Source organism: Eriocheir sinensis, chromosome 60 (genome assembly GCF_024679095.1).
Source record: "Eriocheir sinensis breed Jianghai 21 chromosome 60, ASM2467909v1, whole genome shotgun sequence".
Taxonomy (NCBI): Eukaryota; Metazoa; Arthropoda; class Malacostraca; order Decapoda; family Varunidae; genus Eriocheir; species Eriocheir sinensis.
This window is the reverse complement of record NC_066568.1, coordinates 9,202,289-9,223,470: the sequence shown is the minus strand read 5'-3', so window position 1 is coordinate 9,223,470 and position 21,182 is coordinate 9,202,289. Positions and strand designations below refer to the sequence as shown.

The window sequence follows — 21,182 nt, the reverse complement described above, 5'->3', positions numbered from 1 at the left end:
TATGAGCCTGGTGATAGTTTGACAAGGCTTTCATTGAGGTTGTGTTAGTGTCTCCATGAATATTTTTATGAGACTGGTGATAGTTTGACAAGGCTTTCATTGAGGTTGTGTTAGTGTCTCCATGAATATTTTTATGAGCCTGGTGATAGTTTGACAAGGCTTTCATTGAGGTTGTGTTAGTGTCTCCATGAATATTTTTATGAGACTGGTGATAGTTTGACAAGGCTTTCATTGAGGTTGTGTTAGTGTCTCCATGAATATTTTTATGAGCCTGGTGATAGTCTGACAAGGCTTTCATTGAGGTTGTGTTACTGTCTCCATGAATATTTTTGAGCCTAGAGAGTTTGACAAGGCTTTCATAGAGGTTATTTAAGTGTTTCCATTGCCGGTGTTATGTGCCTAGTGATAGTTTGACAAGGCTTCTGCACCATGAACGTGAAGAGCACTCATGAAAACCCCTCCCTTATGGCCTTAAGCAATAGTTATTGTGAGAGCCCAGACCATCTGAGCATGCTCGCTTGACCCGTGTATTTGGTGAATTCATCGCAAAATTTTTTCTTTCCGCTATCGTAAACTGCATATTCCATACTACGAAAGTTTAAATTATAACAACCGGCAGCATCGGGGAGACGTTAGCAGAATGAAGAACTGCGGCAAGAACTAAGGGGTCGTATTTTCAAACATTTCGTCGCCCAAGTTCACATATCTGACATGGCTTTCGTAGGAGCTGTAGGGCTTTCCAGGGGTAGTTTTATGACCCTGGTGGTAGTTTGACCCTTCTTCTGTACCGTGAATCTTATGAAATCCCGATTGATCCCCTCTTTGACCTTTAGAAATAGTTGATGTGAGCAGCGATGGTGTCTTAAAATACGGCCATGAGCCCAGCCCCGCACTCTGCAGTAGCCGAGTCCGTCACTGTGTGTAGGTGTCCTCGAACCTCTTCCTGGTGTGCTCCTTGGCCACCACAGGCGTGTAGGCGTCCGAGCCGTCGATGGGCGAAACAATTACGTCCCCGTCAGGGTGCACGAACAGGGCCATGGACTGACGCGGCGCCGCCCTCGGCCCGCTCAGGAGGACGCGGTGTTCCTGGAGGAGGAAGAGGAGGTGATGATGGTGATGATGACGTGAAGGAAGAGGAGGAGGAGGAAGAGGAGGAGGAGGAGATGATGATGATTATTATTATTATTATTATGATGACGATTAGAAGCAGGAGTAGTAGTAGTAGTAGTAGTAGTAGTAGTAGTAGTAGTAAGAGGAGGAGGAGGAGGAGGAGGAGGAGGAGGAGGAGGAGGAGACAGGAGAGGAGGTGTGATGATGGAGATAAAAACACAGAAGTGGAAGTTAAACTTTTATGATCAAAATGTCATTTATGAATGAATTATTATTATTATTATTATTATTATTATTATTATTATTATTATTATTATTATTATTATTATTATTATTATTATTATTATTATTATTATTATTATTATTATTATTATTATTATTATTATTATTATTATTATTATTATTATTATTATTATTATTATTATTATTATTTTTATTTATTTATTTATTATTATTATTATTATTATTATCATTATTATTATTATTATTATTATTATTATTATTATTATTATTATTATTTTATTATTATCATTATTATTATCATTATTATTATTTCATTATTATTTTTCTTAATTATTATTATTATTATTATTATTATTATTATTATTTTTATTATTATTATTATCATCATTATTTTATCATCATCATCATCATCATTATTATTATTATTATTATTATTATTATTATTATTATTATTATTATTATTATTATTATTATTATCATTATTATTATTATTATTATTATTATTATTATTATTATTGTTATTATCATCATCATTTCTATTACAATTGTTGATATTATTATTGTTATTAGAAGTAGAATTAGTTTACGGTGTTTTCACCCACATGTCAATAAACATATCAGAGAAAGCATAATGAAATGACGAGGAGGAGGAGGAAGAGAAAGAGGAGGAGGAGGAGGAGGAGGAGGAGGAGGAGGAGGAGGAAATATCATTACACTGAGTCAAAGCTAAATCGGTCTAGACAGTAGGCCTATTTACCTCACCTATAGGCCTAGGCTAATAACGGGAGAGAGAGAGAGAGAGAGAGAGAGAGAGAGAGAGAGAGAGAGAGAGAGAGAGAGAGAGAGAGAGAGAGCTATCGTACTTTGTGAACAACTTTTACGAATTCTCTTTCTTCTTTATATTGTATCCTGCTCTTCCTCTCCTCTTTTCTCATGTTTATTGCATTTCTTCTTCTTCTTCTTTATCATCTTCTTAAGCCTTCTCCTTCTCCACCACCACCACCACCACCTACACCAAAACCCCACCAAACTACACCTCCCTCAGCCCTTTACCCCCCTCCTACCCCCATAACCCCCCCCCCCCTCACCGTGGCTATGAAGCGGTCGGCCGTCCAGAACTGCAGGATGTCCCCCGCGTTGACCAGGATGGCCCCGGGGATAGGCGGAGCGTTCACCCACGACCCCGCGCGATCCTTCACCTGGGGGGGCAAGGACGGGATGAAGGGGGGAGGAGGGGGAAGAGGAGGAGGAGAAGGAGGTGGAGGAGGGAGTGTTTGAAGAACGAGGAAGAGAAGGAGGAGAAGGTGTTTAGAGGAAGAGGAAAGAAAGGAGGATGAGAAAGAGGAGAAAGTTAAGACGAAGAGGGGAGGAGGAGGAGGAGGAGGAGGAGGAGGAGGAGGAGAAGGAGGAACACAAAGGAAGAACAAACAACAGCAGACCTGCTGGTCCTTATGAGGCTGTTTGTGACAAGCTACACTAACTATCTTATCAAAGGAGGAAGATGAAGGACAGCAAAGGCGAAGGCTCCTTCCCACCCCCCCATCCCTCCAGCCAAGGCTGGCAGGAAAGGAAAAAGAACCATGCAGCATGGAAAAACTGCATGGAAATTATGTAGGAAAGAGGAAAGAACTACCATTACTGCTACCACTAACCGGGCGATAAAAACGGACAAGGACACCAGTATTCGAAAGAACTTAACGTTATTACGACAATGAATAATATCTTTGTTGCTGGTTGGATTCAAAATACTTGTCTAATCTATTCTTGAAGGCCGTAACTGTTGTACTATCAACGACATCACAGGGTAGAAAGTTCCAAACATTAACAACTCGATTGAAGAAGAAGTGTTTAGTTTCGTGCGACGAGAATCTTTTACCGCTTATCTTCAAATTGTGATTTCTTCTTGTTCTATTTGATCGATCAATTGTAAAGTAATCTTCCGCATTAATATCACTGAATCCTGTAAACATTTTAAACACTTCTATTAGATCGCCTCGCATTCTTCGTTTTGATAGGCTGAATAAATTTACTTCTTTAAGCCTTTGTTCATATGACAAATTTCTCAACCTAGGAATCATTTTTGTTACTCTTCGTTGAACCCGTTCCAACTTTTCTATGTCTTTTCTGTAATAGTGATACCAAAACTGTACACAGTACTCTTGATGGGGTCGAACCAACGAGGAAGAGGAGGAAGAGAAGGCATTTGTTTGAAGGAGGAGGAAGAAGAGGAGGAGAAAACATTTGGAGGAGAAAGAGAAGGAGGTCAGAATAAATATGAGGAGAAGAAGACATTTGGAAAGTGAAGAGGGAGAACAGGAGGAGGGGGGAGGAAGGACAGAAGGGAAAGAAGGAGGAGGAGGAGGAGGAGGGGGAAGAAGAGGAGGAGGTTAAGATAAAGGAAGAGAAGAAAGAATAGAAGATAGTTAGAGGAGAAGGAAGAGGAGGAGGCTGGGATAAAGAGGAAGAATATAAGGTATTTGGAGGGCGGGAAGAAGGAGGAGGAGGAGGAAGAGAGGGGAGGAGGTTGAAGAGGAGAGAAAGAGAGAGGAGAAGACATTAGGAGGAGGAGGAGGAGGAGGAGGAGGAGAATGAAAAAGCTGGAGCAAAAGAAATTCGAAGGACGAAGGAAAGGAGGAAGAAGAGAAACCATTTAGAAGAGAAGGAAAAGAAGGAGGAAGAGAAAGCATTAGCAGGACGAGAGAGAGGAGAAGATAAAGACGAAGAACAGGAGAAGAAATCTGGAGGACGAGAAAGAGGAGGAGGAGAAGAAGACATTTAGAGGAGGAGGAGGAGGAGGAAGTTGGGATAAAGAAGAGGGAAAAAAAGAAATTCAGAGGACGAGGAAAAGGGGGAAGAAAAGAAGACATTTGGGAGGAGGAAGAGAAGGCGTATGGAAGAGGAGGAACAGGAGGAGGTTGGGATAGAGAAGAGGAGAACTTCCCTTCTCCGATGCATAAACATATATAACTTGCATTCAAAGCTTTCCATCGTATTTGAAGTCATTGTGAAGTGAGTTTAGAGGAAGTTTAATAAGGGAAAGGAGGTTGATAGTAATTTCAATGTATTGGATTTTGTTTAATAGCTATTTGTGTTTTTATTTATTTATTCAGGACTAATTATTCATTATGTTCATTGAATCTTGAGACTAATTAGCCTGTTATAGAAGCGCGTGCGCACACACACACACACACACACACACACACACACACACATTTAAACGGTGAGCACTTAAACCTTTGTCTCTTAATCTTTCACTTTTAATCATGCACACACACACACACACACACACGCACACACACACACAAACATTAGGGAAACTGCATCAGCACAGTGAAAAAATCCCGTATGAACACCACTGAGTGTCGGGGATCGAACCCGGCCCTTCTCAGAAGTCAGGGCAGCATATCGAGTACGCCACCTGTGAGCAAAAAGATCACCTTGCCAGTGGCCAATTCTGCGGCCCGTCCCTGCCGCCCCAGCCCCGCACTGTGGACATGAAGGTGAAGGTGACCCGCCCACACTCGTGGCCGCCGGACACGTTTTTAATCAACCTCTTTGGCACACATTGAGTATATAGGCATTTGTATATACCATTATAATGTCTTTATACACCGAACGTCACCGTGGGGAGCAAGTATGGGCGTGGGCGGGGTCACCTTCACCTTCCTGCCCACAGTGCGGGGCAGGGGCGTCAGGGACAGGCCGCAGAAGTGGCCACTGGCGCGGTGACCTTTTTGCTCACCGATGGAGTAGTCGGTCGCTGCCCTGACTTCTAATCAGAAGGCGCGGGTTCGATCCCCAACACTCAGTGGTGATCATTACGGACAAACTCAAACACACACACTTACATAGACCCAAATCTCTACCAACTTCCATCCACTCCTCCTCCTCCTACTCCTCCTCCTACTTCCTACTCCTCGAGCCACTGACCTCCAGTCCGCCACTCTGGTCCTGGAAGAGCAGAGTCATCGTCCCGTAGTCGGTGTGGGCCCCGCAGCGAGTCGTCGTGGAGTCGCTGTCACCGTCGTGGTCGGGGAGCGCTTGGTAGTACAAGAGTCGCAGGCAGGAGGCGTTGTCGTCACTCTTGATTCGTCTGTGTCGCTTCAGGAAGTAGTACTTCTCCAGACCTGGGGGCAGGGGAGGCTGTGATAGTGGTGGGTAGTGGCTGTAATGGTTGTAGTGGTGGTGGTAGTGGCTGTAGTAGTAGTAGTAGTAGTAGTAGTAGTAGCAGTAGTAGTAGTAGTAATAATTCCGCTACTTACTAGACATTTTTAAATATCACAATGACACTACTACTTCTGCAGCTGCTACTACTATTACTACTACTAACACTAATAATAATAATAATAATAATAATAATAATAATAATAATAATAATAATAATAATAATAATAATAATAATAATAATAATAATAATAATAATAAAGATAATGATAATAATAATAAAAGGCCAAAGAAAGACAGGTTGGTGATACCCCAGCCAGGACTCCAACCACAGGCCCGCCGCCATCCTCCCTATATTCCGTGGCGGCGGGCGCCTCACTTCCTGGATGGGGCATAATAATAATAATGATAATACTAACAATAATAAAAAGAAATAACAATAATAATATTAATAATATTAATAATAATAATAATAAAAATGCTACTATTACCACACACACGCAGACTCTCTCTCTCTCTCTCTCTCTCTCTCTCTCTCTCTCTCTCTCTCTCTCTCTCTCTCTCTCTCTCTCTCTCTCTCTCTCTCTCTCTCTCTCTCTCTCTCTCTCTCTCTCTCTCTCTCTCTCTCTCTCTCTCTCAAGCCCGTCACACTGACCCTACGACCTGATAACGATCATCCGCGACCCCAAAATGCTGCGATTCACACCCATCGCTTCCCGACCATGTAGGTGGCCAAGCAGTCGTGCAACCGAACGGCTACCGGCGGTCGTCCAGTGTGCGTCCAGTCGGTGGTCGGACGGCGACCATGGTAAAATTCACATCTTAACCTCACACTTGGAGTCCGGTAAAGACGCCCACCATGCACCGACCGGTGACCGACAGGCAAGGACCGTTCGCCGATCATCGGCGGATTCACCCCCATCCCTCACCCCCCTCATCCACATTCCTCACCCCGCTCACCCAGAGCTAAGGCCAAGGCGGTGAGAAGGCTGAGTGATACCAAATGGCACCTATTCAGGAACTCCTCCACGGCGGGTCTGAGCCCGGCCACCTCGGCGTCGGGGAAGGTGCCGGTCAGGGTGTGCACATCGAAGCTCTCCCGCAGCTCATGCACCCCCTGGACCTCACTCAGTCTGGAAGAGGCGGAGAACGTGTCAGGGGGGGAGAGCGTGTGTCAGGGAGGGAAGCATTGTACAAAGACACATACTCACATACATACTTACATACATATATGCATACATACACTCATACATACTTACATACATACATACACTCATACATGCCTACACACACACACATGTAAGTCAGGAAGGTGATTAATCCCCTCTCTCCCCCCCCCACACACACACAAACATATTATGTTAAAAAGATATTCACTCACATTGTCAAGATACACAAACAATAGAAAATTTAAAAAATCCCCCCCCCCCCCATCCGCACACACACATGGCTGCATTTCCTTCATTCATCATCATACTGTTACCCGCCTCCTCCTCCTCCTCCTCCTCCTCCTCATCTCCAAGGTCAGCTCACCTCTCCTGGTCGGGCCCCGTGTAGCCCTGGATGCTCTGCACGCCTCTGGAGTAGCGCGTCTTGGTGGCGGCGTCCAGGCTGAAGAACTCGCCCGCCGCGGAGAACACCTTGTCGATCTGCGGGACACGATGGTGATTGATGATTCTGCTGCTACTATTTCTACTACATCTACTACTACTAGTGAGGATAGTGAGGTTAGGTGGGTTAAGTTTACAGGATCTACCGTGTATAGGCCTATCGCCCTGTACCACTTGTAGGCTTTTTTTATGCGACCTGATTTTGATGGCCCCAGCCCATTAGTGGTGTTGCAACTCTTTATAATGGTGCCATCTTACTTGGCTCATTCTGTCCCTTGGAACTCATTTTTGCTCTACTATGGAAAGTTTCGCTAGAGTCCGGATTGATAGGTGGTCTTCAGGACAGCATGTGAGTAGTCTTGGGCCACTCGGCGAAGACTGAACATTGCCAGCTTGTAGCGGCAGTTCGGGACCCCCAAAAAACGCTTGGGGCACTCACCAGGTCCTGCGCGATGCCGTGGTTGGTGAGGTAGAGGAAGCCGATGTCCGTGAAGGCGTCCCTGATCTCCTTGCTTACACGCTGCCATTCCTCCTCACTCGGCTCGCATTTCGTCGAGTTGTCCAACCCTGACGGACGAGGAAGAAGGGAGAGTCAGAGGGAGGCGGAGGGAAGAGGAGGGAAGGGAGAAGTGTGTGGTATAGGGAGAGGAGGGAAGGAGTTAGGCTGTGGCCACACAGGGAGCGAGAAAGCGAGCGGGAGCGAGAGCGAGAAACTTTAATACATTATAATCGATGGAGGTGGCCACACTGGCAGCGAGCAGGTAATGGCGAGAAAGTGAGAAGAGTTGACGGTTAACTTTTCTCGCGCGAGATTGCTCGGTCAAAAGGAATGACATCACAGACTCGCTTCTCTATTGTCTGCCGTAACTCAAATCATACATTAGATAGGGCATTTTGGTTAACACCGTTAAACGCAGCAGTGATTGCAGAACCTGACTATGTTTGTAAAAAGTCATTAAAAGAGAGAGAGAAAGAAGTAGTGATGGAAAGGGGCAGAAGGAAATGAAGCAGATGATATTGCTGATACTAATATAATAACCATATGTGTGTGCGTGTGTGCGTGCGTGTGTGTGTGTGTGTGTGTGTGTGTGTGTGTGTGTGTGTTCCAGCACGCCGGCGAGTGTGTGCCCGCGAACAGGGGAATCTGTGTGCGCCCGCACGCAGGCGAGTGTGTGTGCCTGCAAGCGGGAGTGTGTGTGTGTGTGTGTGTGTGTGTGTGTGTGTGTGTGTGTGTGTGTGTGTGTGTGTGTGTGTGTGTGTGTGTGTGTGTGTGTGTGTGTGTGTGTGTTCTCACCTAGTTCACCAAGATCGACGATTGGAATAACTTGCATCTTGATTCTTGCCTCTTAGACTCTCCGTCTGTCTCTTCTTTTATCTGTTCCCCCGTTTCTGTCTGTCTGTCTTTGGTTACCTCTGCGTGTTTCTCCGTCTCCGTCTGTCTATTGTTTTTCTTGTCTATCGTTCTGTTTGTCCGTCTGTCTGTCTGTCTTTGGTTATCTCTGCGTGTTTCTCCGTCTCCGTCTGTCTATTTTTTTCTTGTCTATCGTTCTGTTTGTCTGTCTGTCTGTCTGTCTGTCTGTCTGTCTGTCTTTCTTGATTCTCCGTGGTCCTCCTTTGCTTTCTTGATCCTCTTTTTCTTTAGTAACTCTGTGGATAAGAAACATAGGTCTTTATCTCTCTCTCTCTCTCTCTCTCTCTCTCTCTCTCTCTCTCTCTCTCTCTCTCTCTCTCTCTCTCTCAAAGTAATAAAGTATTGAAGGATTAAAGGAACAAAAAGAATGGATAACTAAGCTGTCCTGCTGGCTGATGGAGGTGGAGGGGCGGTGTGGGAGAGAGAGGGAGAGGTGGAGGGGCAGTGTGGGAGAGGGAGAGGTGGAGGGGCGGTGTGGGAGAGGGAGGTGGAGGGGCGGTGTGGGAGAGGGAGAGGTGGAGGGAAAAGGGAGGTAGAAGAATGGATGTATCTATGTATGTATCTATCTATCTATCTGTCTGTCTGTCTGTCTATCTATCTGTCTATCATTCTATCTATCTATATATCTAGCTATCAAACTCGTGGCGGCAGTGTTAGGTTAGGTTAGGTTAGGTTGGGTTAGGTTACGTTAGGTTAGCTCGGTAATTTAAAACGATTCCGTCTCTCATGTTAACCATTTTCAAAGACCGGAAAGTTTATTAATCGAGTTTTAAGGAGAGCGTTTCCACGTTCATGGTACGGAGGAAGGGTCAAACTGCCACCAGGGCCATAAAACTGCCCCTGGAAATGCTCAAAACTCATACGACACTTGTGACCTAGAAGTATAAATTCCATAAAATAAGAAAACAGTGAAATAAGTGACTTGAGAAAGAAACAAAAAAAAAGAGAAATATGAGAGAGAGAGAGAGAGAGAGAGAGAGAGAGAGAGAGAGAGAGAGAGAGAGAGAGAGAGAGAGAGAGAGAGAGAGAGAGAGAGAGAGAGAGAGAGAGACGCAAACACTTGTGACCTAACAGTATAAATTACGTAAAATAAGAAAACGATAAAATTAATGACCAGAGAAAGAAAGAAAAAAAAGAGAAATATGAGAGAGAGAGAGAGAGAGAGAGAGAGAGAGAGAGAGAGAGAGAGAGAGAGAGAGAGAGAGAGAGAGAGAGAGAGAGAGAGAGAGAGAGAGAGAGAGAGAGAGAGAGAGAGAGAGACCTAACAGAATAAATTACGTAAAATAAGAAAACGATAAAATTAATGACCAGAGAAAGAAAGAAAAAAAAAAGAAATATGATAGAGAGAGAGAGAGAGAGAGAGACGCAAACACTTGTGACCTAACAGTATAAATTACGTAAAATAAGAAAACGATAAAATTAATGACCAGAGAAAGAAAGAAAAAAAAAAAGAAATATGATAGAGAGAGAGAGAGAGAGAGAGAGAGAGAGAGAGAGAGAGAGAGAGAGAGAGAGAGAGAGAGAGAGAGAGAGAGAGAGAGAGAGAGAGAGAGAGAGAGAGAGAGAGAGAGAGAGAGAGAGAGAGAGAGAGAGAGAGAGAGAGGTGCATAGACACTTGTGACGTAAAATTATAAATTAAGTAATAGAAGAAAACGATAAAAAATTACCAGAGAAAGAGAGAGAGACAAACACTTGTGCTTGCATGTGCGCCAAGGGTAATTATATGAGCCTAATGATAGCTTGACAAGGCTTCTGCGCCGTGAACGTGATAAAAAATGTATCGAGAACCCGATTCATGTCCGTTGTGTCCTTAGGAGATATTTGTCGTGAGAGCAAAACACGTCTGAGAAGAGGGGCCTTTCCTCCCCTACGCCTTGCCCCATTGGTATTCATATATAGGCTTCCCGCGCGAGTGTTCTGTCGATGGGGACTTTCTCCGAGCCTCATCTGACAGTGTCCCCCGTGAGCCCTTCCCCTCCCAGCTACTCTACGCCCACCGCCAGCCAGGAGGGAAGAAATGTACTGAAAAACACATGACTAAATTGACGAATCTATGGGAAGGTGGTGGTTTTTCTCCTGCCATCAACCAGAGGGAGTGAGGGATGAAATAAACTAATAGACAAATGAGTGAATGAATAAACACATAGAGATATACTAATAGAGACTAACAAGCAAATGAATAAATGAATGAAAGGATAAAGCCATGGAAATATGCTAAAAGAAACATATACTAATACTAACAAAAATACTGATACTCATAGATAGCAACACTAATACAGTTTTTTTTTTTACAGGAAAGGAAGCAGCTCAAGGGCATGAGAAAGTGTAGAGAAAAAAAAGCCCGCTAATTACTGCTCCTAAAAAGATAAAAATAACGAGTGGCCAAAAGAGAGGTCAATTTCAGGTGGAGAGGTGTCTTGATACTCTCATGATACTGGGAGAATGCTAATAGGAATATACTAATAGATAATTGGATAAAATAAAAGATACGTAGGGAAATAATACACATAATACTACTACACCTTATATGCCTTTAACATTTACCTTCAATTAGACGTGACTTAAGGAGAGATAAGAAAAATGATAATGGAAAAATAAATAGAAGGAAAAAATAATACAAAGATATATAATAGACGAAATGATAATGAAAAGCCTAAAATCTATATAAAAACTTGATTCTTTTTAATGTTTCTTCTCGTCCTACCTTTAACTAAGCATCATTCAAGACGGAATGGGAAAAAAAAATACTGATGGACAAATAAATGAAAGAATGAAGTACAAATATAAATCATAGACGAAGTGATCATTCAGAGTTAATCTAAATAAATACAAAATTCTTTAATATTCTTTCTCCCGTCACCAACCAGCGTCAGTTTAGGAGTGAGGGAAGAAACGCAGTAATAGATAGATAGATAAAAGGAAAGATGCAAATGTAAATAACAGACATAATGGTTATCTTCTTCTTCTTCTTCATACAACCTTAATCCCACTTTATTGCAGGGTCGGCCGCTCGAGTTGTCTTTCGCCACCTGCTTTTATCCATTGTATCATCTCCTTGCACTCCTAAGGCCGAATTTTAAGACACCATCGCTTCTCACATCAACTATTTCTAAAGGTCAAAGAGGGGATCAATCGGGTTTTCACGAGTGTTTTTTAAGGTTCATGGCACAGAAGAAGAGTCAAACTACCACCAGGGTCATAAAACTACCCCTGGAAAGGCCTACAGCTCCTACGAAAGCCATGTCAAATATGTGAACTTGGGCGACGAAATGTTTTTAAAATACGACCCCTTGTATATTCATGTCACACTTTATCACATCTCTCCATCTTATTCTTTGTCTTCCGATACTCCTTCTTCCCCTAACCCCCGCCATCATTGCCTTCTTCACTGGTTCATCATCATCTCTCCTTTTCACGTGTCCAAAGTATCTCAGTCGTGCTTCTCTCGCCTTCTCCTTCATATTACATATTCCACACATTCTTCTTATATCTTCACTTTGTCTCCTCTCCAGCAGTGAGATGCCAGCTACCCACCTCACCATCCTCATCTCCGTTCTCTCCAAAATGCCTTCTTCGTTCTTCCTTTAGGACCATGTTTCTGCACCATATAAAAGTACTGGTCTCAGCACACTTTTGTATATTTTCATTCTCTGTTTCAATGGTATTTTCTTATCTAGGGTCACCCCGCTCACTTCCCTCCATTTTTGTCATACATCTTTTACTCTTTGTCTCATTGCCTTCTCTGTCCCTCCTTCATCAGACATAATAGTAATGACACTCCTGAAATCCATATAAATACTTCATTCTTCCTTTATAGACGTCATTAAAGGAGGAAAGGGATAAAAATAAATATGAACAAATAAATAAATATAACATTAGTAATAACGTAATGATAAGGCAACTCCTAAAATCTATATAAATACTCAATTCTTTCTTTATAATTCTTCTACTTTACCTTCAAGTAGACGTCATTTAAGGAGGAAAGGGATAAAAATATGGACAAATAAATAAATACATACATTAGTAATAGACTTAATGATAAGGCAACTCCTAAAATCAATATAAATACTCAATTCTTTCTTTATAATTCTTCAACTTTACCTTCAAGTAGACATCATTTAAGGAGGAAAGGGATAAAAATATGGACAAATAAATAAATACATACATTAGTAATAGACTTAATGATAAGGCAACTCCTAAAATCTATATAAATACTCAGTTCTTTCTTTATAATTCTTCTACTTTACCTTCAAGTAGACGTCTTAAGGAGGAAAGGGATAAAAATAAATATGAACAAATAAATAAATATAACATTAGTAATAACGTAATGATAAGGCAACTCCTAAAATCTATATAAATACTCAATTCTTTCTTTATAATTCTTCTACTTTACCTTCAAGTAGACGTCATTTAAGGAGGAAAGGGATAAAAATATGGACAAATAAATAAATACATACATTAGTAATAGACTTAATGATAAGGCAACTCCTAAAATCTATATAAATACTCAATTCTTTCTTTATAATTCTTCTACTTTACCTTCAAGTAGACGTCATTTAAGGAGGAAAGGGATAAAAATATGGACAAATAAATAAATACACACATTAGTAATAGACTTAATGATAAGGCAACTCCTAAAATCTATATAAATACTCAGTTCTTCGTTTATAATTCTTCTACTTTACCTTCAAGTAGACATCATTTAAGGAGAAAAGGGATAAAAATATGGACAAATAAATAAATACATACATTAGTAATAGACTTAATGATAAGGCAACTCCTAAAATCTATGTAAATACTCAATTCTTCCTGCATATTATCTCCTACCATCAACCAACGTCAGTTTAAGAACGAAAATAAGAAATGCACTGATAAGCAATTAGATAAGAGAGTCTGTAAAAGAGAAAAATAACGGATGAAATGATAATGAAACTGTCAATATATGTACGTAAATACGGACTTCCTATGTTTCTTTTCCTAGCATCACCCAGACGTCCATTTAAAGGTGAAGGAGGAAGTGTATTGATGGACGAGCATAAAAAAAATATATAAACAGCGATAAGTAACGAAAGAAAAGATGTGGGAGCTGTGAGTAGCGGGCCTTTTTTTCACATTTGTTTCCTTTTTTTAACGCCCTTGATCTGACTCCTCTGCTGTATAAAAAAAAGTAACTCCTAAAATATATACAAATAGTCACTTCACCTCACAATTAGTATTTCCATGAGTATTAGTATAGTATTTTATTAGTATGATTTTTACGTATCTAGTCTTTTATTAATTTATGTATCTCTTCCTGCCTTCAACCATACGTCAGTTTAGGAGTGAAGGAAGAAGCACTTAGAAGCAAACAGATGAAAGATAAATACGGCGATAAGTAACAGAAGAAAATATTAAGTAAATTCTAAAATATATACAAATGCTCAATTCCCTTATTTTTCTTCTAGTACCATCAAACAGACGTCCATTTCCGAGACAAGGAGGAATTGTAGTGATAAGCAACTAGATTAAAAGTAAATACCGCGATAAGTAACAGAAGAAAATATAAAGTAAATTCTAAAATATATACAAATGCTCAATTCCCTTATTTTTCTTCTAGTACCATCAAACAGACGTCTATTACAGAGTGAAGGGAGAATTGTAGTGATAAGCAACTAGATTAAAAGTAAATACCGCGATAAGTAACAGAAGAAAATATAAAGTAAATTCTAAAATATATACAAATGCTCAATTCCCTTATTTTTCTTCTAGTACCATCAAACAGACGTCTATTACAGAGTGAAGGGAGAATTGTAGTGATAAGCAACTAGATTAAAAGTAAATACGGCGATAAGTAACAAAAGAAAAGATAAAGTAAATCCTAAACCATATATAAATACTTAACTCTCCACTTATATCTTTTCCTGCCTTCAACCAGACGTCAATTTAGGAGTGAAGGAAGAAATACTAAGAAGCGAATAGATGAAATAATAAATAAAAAGATAAGTTACAGAAGAAAATATAAAGTCACTCCTAAAAATACTTAAATACTTAACTCTCCACTTATATTTCTTTCCTGCCTTCAACCAGACATCAATTTAGGAGTGAAGGAAGAAATACTAAGAAGCGAATAGATGAAATAATAAATAAAAAGATAAGTTACAGAAGAAAATATAAAGTCACTCCTAAAAATACTTAAATACTTAACTCTTCACTTGTATATCTTTTTCTACCTCCAACCAGACATCAAATTCGGGGTGACGGAAGAAATACTAAGAAACGAATAGATGAAATAATATAAATAAATAAATAAGTTATAAAAGAAAATATCGTCACTCCTAAAAATACATAAATACTTAACTCTTCACTTGTTTATCTTTTCCTGCCTTTAACCAGACGTCGATTTCGGGGTGAAGGAAGAAAATAAAACTAACAAGCAAATAGATAAAAGAATAAATAGAAAAGATCAGTAATAGACGAAATTATAATGTATCAGGACATCTCTCCTCAAGAAATTGACCCCTCTTTCGGCCACCTCTTGTGATTCTTTGTAGGAGCAGCGAGTAGCGGGCTTTTCTTATTATTGTTTCCTTTTTTTGTGTGCCCTTGAGCTGTCTCCTTTGTTGTAAAAAAAAAAAACTACTAATATATATAAACGCTAAATTCTTCCCTTATATACATTCTACCATCAACCAGCCGTCTATTATCTATTTGTGAAGTAGTGAAATTGTGTGATAGCAGGTTTAGATTAGGAAGGAAGGGAAAGAGAGGGAGAGAAGAGAGGGAAAGAAACATGGAAACATGGAAATGCAGGCAACAGAAAGCCTATTGGCCTATTAGTAACAAAAACGGGAACTTAACTGAGTGACCGTGTGAGACAGACTGAGGGAGAATACTGGTGCTGGTAAGCAGCGGCCAGGGTGAATACGCGTCTCGGTCTCGTACTCGTAGATTCAGCTAGCTAGCAGGGACGAGGGAGGGAAGGGGAGGGACGGTGTACGGGTCTCTCATACAAGTCATGACACCGTTAGAGGATGAGGGAAGGAAGAGTGAACGGTAGGGGAAGGATATAGTGATCGAGAGAGGCCTCACAAGTAGGTTGAAATGCAATTGACCTGTATCATACACGTCAGACAAACAGGGACGAAGATTTGTAACTTGGAAGGAACAATTAACTTATTTCTGATGATGGATTTAAGATTATTCGAAGAATACGAATACTTTTCCCAAGTATTCGAATATGAATGCGAATACTTTGATGTCAGATGACAAGTATTCGAATATGAATGCGAATACTTTGATGTCAGATGACAAGTATTCGAATATGAATGCGAATACTTTGATGTCAGATGACAAGTATTCGAATACGAATGCGAATACTTTGATGTCAGATGACAAGTATTCGAATATGAATGCGAATACTTTGATGTCAGATGACAAGTATTCGAATATGAATACGAATACTTTGATGTCAGATGACAAGTATTCGAATATGAATGCGAATACTTTGATGTCAGATGACAAGTATTCGAATACGAATACGAATACACCCAAACACTGTATTCGAATGTATTCGAATACGAATACCGAATACGAATACCCCATCCCTGGCTTGGTATCGAGTCATTTGTTTTGTTTTCTCAAGGCGTGCATGGAGACAAGTGAAGTTAAGAAGGAAGGGAATGAAGAGACAAATAAGGAAAAGAAACAAACGAAGAAGTAGTATTGTTAGTTGTCTGTCTCGCTGTTTGTCAAGACACGGCGACTCTGTGACTATTCCCCGCAAGCCACACCTGATAATAGTGCCTGCCTGGCTTAATTATATATATATATATATATATATATATATATATATATATATATATATATATATATATATATATATATATATATATAGCGCACCTTTGGCTTATCTCACCTTTAGAGCTGAGGGTTGTGGATGCTGGAGCGAAGGATGACCGTGCCACCTCCTTGGATGCTGGCAGGAGACTGTTATCTGATTGTCACCTCCGCAGCTCCACTCCACATAATCTGCTTGCCTCGCCTCCACGCAACAGCTGCGACCAAAGTTTTACAGATCAAGGGACAGGCACGCGCACGTTACCCCCGCGACTGCTGGGGAGAAACTGATGAATCGGCTTGAATCCTTGTCAGGGTCAGCTGATGCCCCGCTGCTCACTCCTTGATACCCGTTTGGCTTTTCGTGTCTTCAATGCACAGCGTGAGACAACAAAGCTTCACTACGTATCAAGAAGAGACGCTCGTATTACCTCCGTGACTGTTGGTGAGAGATTGATGATGCCTGTCACGACTCGTCACCTGAACCCCCCGCTGCTCACTCCTTAACACCTGCTTGGCTTTTCGTGTCCCCAGTGTACAGTGTTGAGAGACCAAGATCTTACTGTTGCCTAAAGAGTGAAGGACGTGCGTATTATCTCTCTGACTGCTCTTGTGTTACTGATGAGACCGGTTTGACCACCTCTCCTACGCTGACAAGCCTGACAGTCTGCCTCTACCTCGTCCACGCCCGCTCCGTCAAGCCGGTACTCCCCCGTCTGACTCCCCTGCCTGAGCCGGCCTCCTCCGTCTGGCAGAGTTCCTTTTATCTCGCCGGAATGTTTGGGATGCTGGGCATGGCGGCGCCGCGCTGCCCAAACTGCCGTACGCTTCACGTGCCTGGCAACACGGGGATGGAAGTATTGTGCATTATTGTGTATGAAATATTGCAAATTCTTTGGAATTGATATTTATTATTATCAGAGCATTATTATTGAGCAAAGAAATGTTATCGGGGAAAATATATACTGATTTCTTAACATTATGTATGTATATATGTATGTATTCTATGTTGCCTCATCATGTGGGAAAGCTTGCAGACATGTACCCCCCCCCCCACACACACACACATTGAATACATGAATGATAGATGGAGTGACGAAATAAATGAATGAGTGGACCGATCAGTGAAGAATAAGTGAATATATGAATGAAGGAGCGATGAAAGGAAGAAATAATGCCTTGATAAACAGATACACACATAAATAAATAATAAAGGAACAGATGAAGATAAAGGCGAAGTACTGTTTCCACACACACGAGAACTGGTCACTAGTAATACTTTCGCTGATTTACAAGCTCTCCCTTCCCATCCTTCCTCATTCAATACTACAAGCTCTCCCTTCCCAGGTTCTCCCTTTCTATACTACAAGCTCTCCCTTTCCCAGGTTCTCCCTTTCCGTACTACAAGCTCTCCCTTTCCCAGGTTCTCCCTTTCCGTACTACAAGCTCATTTCCCAGGCTCTCCCTTCCAATGTTAAAAGCTTTCCCTTCCTATAGGCTCTCCCTTCCCAGCCTCTCCCTTCCAATACTACAAGCATTCCCTTCCTTTACTCTCCCTTCCAATACTACAAGCATTCCCTTCCTTTACTCTCCCTTCCAATACTACAAGCATTCCCTTCCTTTACTCTCCCTTCCAATACTACAAGTTCTCCCTTCCTTTACTCTCCCTTCCAATACTACAAGTTCTCCCTTCCTTTACTCTCCCTTCCAATACTACAAGTTCTCCCTTCCTTTACTCTCCCTTCCAATACTACAAGCATTCCCTTCCTTTACTCTCCCTTCCAATACTACAAGTTCCCCCTTCCTTTACTCTCCCTTCCAATACTACAAGTTCTCCCTTCCTTTACTCTCCCTTCCAATACTACAAGTTATCCCTACCTTTACTCTCCCTTCCAATACTACAAGTTCTCCCTTCCTTTACTCTCCCTTCCAATACTACAAGCATTCCCTTCCTTTACTCTCCCTTCCAATACTACAAGTTCTCCCTTCCTTTACTCTCCCTTCCAATACTACAAGCATTCCCTTCCTTTACTCTCCCTTCCAATACTACAAGTTCTCCCTTCCTTTACTCTCCCTTCCAATACTACAAGTTCTCCCTTCCTTTACTCTCCCTTCCAATACTACAAGTTCTCCCTTCCTTTACTCTCCCTTCCAATACTACAAGTTCTCCCTTCCTTTACTCTCCCTTCCAATACTACAAGCATTCCCCAGCCAGCAAAAAATGTGGGCCCCAGGTGGGCAACATATGGGAAAATGAGAGCAATAATATGGGTCCCCAATTGGGCAATCTTAGTGGGCCCCGGATAGGCAAATATTGGCCTCACGTTTGCCCACACGGACCTCACATGGGGGATGCACCAGGGTATTTGTGTGGGGCCCAAGTGGGCAGAGTGGGCCCCATGTGGTAACCATATGGGCATGCATGGGCAACATTCCTATAGATGCACAGGATGATAGTTCCTGCTGCCCACAGATCCCTTGTTGGAGCTCAAATGACATCCCTATGTACATCAGTTTATTGCCTTTTGTTGAAACCAAGAAATTACTTTCAACAAAAGGCAATAAACTGATGCATACACAGGGATGTCATTTGAGCTCCAACAAGGGATCTGTGGGCAGCAGGAACTATCATCTTTTCATCCTGTTGGCTTAAGTACAGTATCCATGCTAATCAACCCGAGGCAAATTTATCAGGCAGATGTGCCAACAACACAAAATTCACTCCATGAGAGCACAGTAAGAAAGCCCGGTCTTGGCAATGACCTTTCTCAGGGGCTCTGGGCTGTTCGGCCAGGCAGCCTAGGAATCACCAACAACAACCCGAGGCAAAAAATATGAACACGTACTTAAAACTAATTCCTGGTTTATTGCTTTTTGAAAACTACAAAAACAAATTATTTTTCATCCTTCTGGAAACAATGCACTGGTTTCATAGGCCATGAATAGCCAGACAACCAACTAATTCTGAACATGGGTTTGTTGCAAAATAATAAATGAAAATACTCAATGCAATAAAATCAACACATATGAATAACAGCAGAATATGATTTGTACCTGTCTACTACTTCTGTGCAGATACATAAATTGCTTCTCCTGAGAGCATGAAAGCCAAGCTGTCTCGGGGTCATGCCACTCAAATGTAGTCAATACAAAAACATAACAGGGGTAGGTGGGTGTGGAAGTGTTATATAAAACAGCCCATACTGCAAAACTGAAACAACTTCAAATAATGTCCTCATGAAGAAATACTCTGATTATTGCAATTTGGATTACCAGTAGTCATTATATACACTCGACCCTCGATTCAATGGACCCTGTTTTAATGGATACATGAACCAACAGACAAAATTTGGAGCACAGAAATTAGTCCAAACATCCCTCCTCCAATCCATTTCCCTCCCTCTACCCAAGGCAGCCTCAATGCAGCCCATCCTTCCTGTCTCTCACCATCTTCCATTCAGACTTCCCTCCCCCCCATCCCCCCTCCTACCCACCTACCAGGGCGAGGATGGCGTCGGCGTGCAGCTCACGTATCCTGCCGGCACTGAAGGAGGCGGTGAGCGTCAGGCCCGCCGGTGAGTGCTGTGCCTCCACCCGTCCAGCTCCACCGCGGCGCCCTCACCCAGAAACTCGCCCACTTCTTCCACTGTTGGCGGGGTGTAGGAGAGAGGTAGAAAGATTATAGTTGATGAGTAGAGAAAATACAGCAGAGTGATTAATACTGAATAAGCTAACTAACAAACAACAAATTAACTGACTGAATGACCAACTTACTAACCACTTAGCTTGAAATGTGCAAAGCAATTAAGAATAAATATTACAAGAAATGATGGATTAATTAATGCATTTAGTATTGTTACCTCTACCACGTTAATCACTACTACTACTACTACTACTACTACTACTACTACTACTACTAATGATTGATTGATTGATTGATAGTTTATTGTTGCAAGTAAAACAACAAAGGAGAAGGGAGGAGCATGCCATCCCAACCCCCAGGCAGTACAGATGTAATCTTGTTTATTAGCCAATCAAACTTAAGTTATATTAATATTATGGCGAGTATTATGAGTGTCCGTACCATCCCACCTCCCTGGCCGAACCATCATCACGGCTGGGGACGATTTAGAAACTTGTCTTTCACCACCTACATCTGAAAACTGGAAATAGCTACGAGTGTCATATTAGCAGCCGAAAGAGCCAAAGGATGGAGGAACATTTTGAGATCAACAAAATTACACTACAACTTAAACTTCTTTTTCTAAAAATATTTTTCTAAAAAGTGTCTGAATCATACCGGGTCTCCCCTACTCCCACCCACTCCAGTCCGGCCTGAACCGAAACACCTCTGCACTGAGATGGGAGAGATAACACTGTAATGGCATCCCCCGGCAATAGTTGATACATTGTGACCTTATTTGTGATGTGTCGTGTCCTGCCAGTGATCCTTTGTGGTTTACCTTTCTTGCCCCAACATTCCTGATTGTGATTGGTTACTTTTAATTCGTTCTTATGTTTCTTAGTCGGCACATTGTACCTCCCCGCAGCTCATTTTTTTTATCCTCATTTAGAGAATCTGGAGTTCAGGTGGTCTCTAGGACAGCATGTGGGTAGTCAGCTTGATTGATTCATTGATAGTATATTGTTGCAAGTAAACAACAAAGGAGAAGGGAGGGGCATGCCATCCCAACCCCCAGGCAGTACAGCTTGTTTGTATACATTTTAAGAGTTCAATTCCTTCATTTTCCTTTGATTTCTCCCATTTTTTATTATCGTTTTGTATCCATTCTCAGTTTTTAGTAGTTTCACGAGGGGGGGGGGTAGGG

General features: G+C 41.6%; 1 protein-coding gene across 2 annotated transcripts; it reads right to left on the bottom strand.

Annotated features, from left to right (window-relative positions):
- Positions 1–335: 335 nt before the first annotated feature.
- LOC126985885 (uncharacterized) lies at positions 336–20,011 on the bottom strand. 2 transcript variants are annotated; one of them, XM_050841396.1, is made up of 9 exons: positions 19,852–20,011; positions 16,433–16,571; positions 8,422–8,774; positions 7,567–7,694; positions 7,051–7,166; positions 6,478–6,650; positions 5,284–5,480; positions 2,442–2,552; positions 336–1,086 (listed from the first exon to the last, which is right to left on the bottom strand). In XM_050841396.1, the coding sequence occupies exons 3-9, from the start codon at positions 8,456–8,458 to the stop codon at positions 913–915; spliced, it is 936 nt and encodes a 311-aa protein (XP_050697353.1). In that variant the 5' UTR covers positions 8,459–8,774; positions 16,433–16,571; positions 19,852–20,011; the 3' UTR covers positions 336–912. The 2 variants fall into 2 exon arrangements, with proteins under 2 accessions (XP_050697353.1, XP_050697352.1); XM_050841395.1 differs by lacking the exon at positions 19,852–20,011 and having other exon boundaries at positions 16,433–17,089.
- Between the last annotated feature and the right edge of the window lie 1,171 nt (positions 20,012–21,182).

Excerpts from the sequence above, each read along its gene's own strand:
- LOC126985885 (XM_050841396.1), bottom strand. The coding sequence starts at position 8,458 with ATGCAAGTTATTCCAATCGTCGATCTTGGTGAACTAG. Across the intron at positions 7,695-8,421 it reads CGTCGATCTTGGTGAACTAG|GGTTGGACAACTCGACGAAA; the intron begins GTGAGAACACAC and ends CTCGTCCGTCAG. Across the intron at positions 7,167-7,566 it reads ACGGCATCGCGCAGGACCTG|ATCGACAAGGTGTTCTCCGC; the intron begins GTGAGTGCCCCA and ends CGTGTCCCGCAG.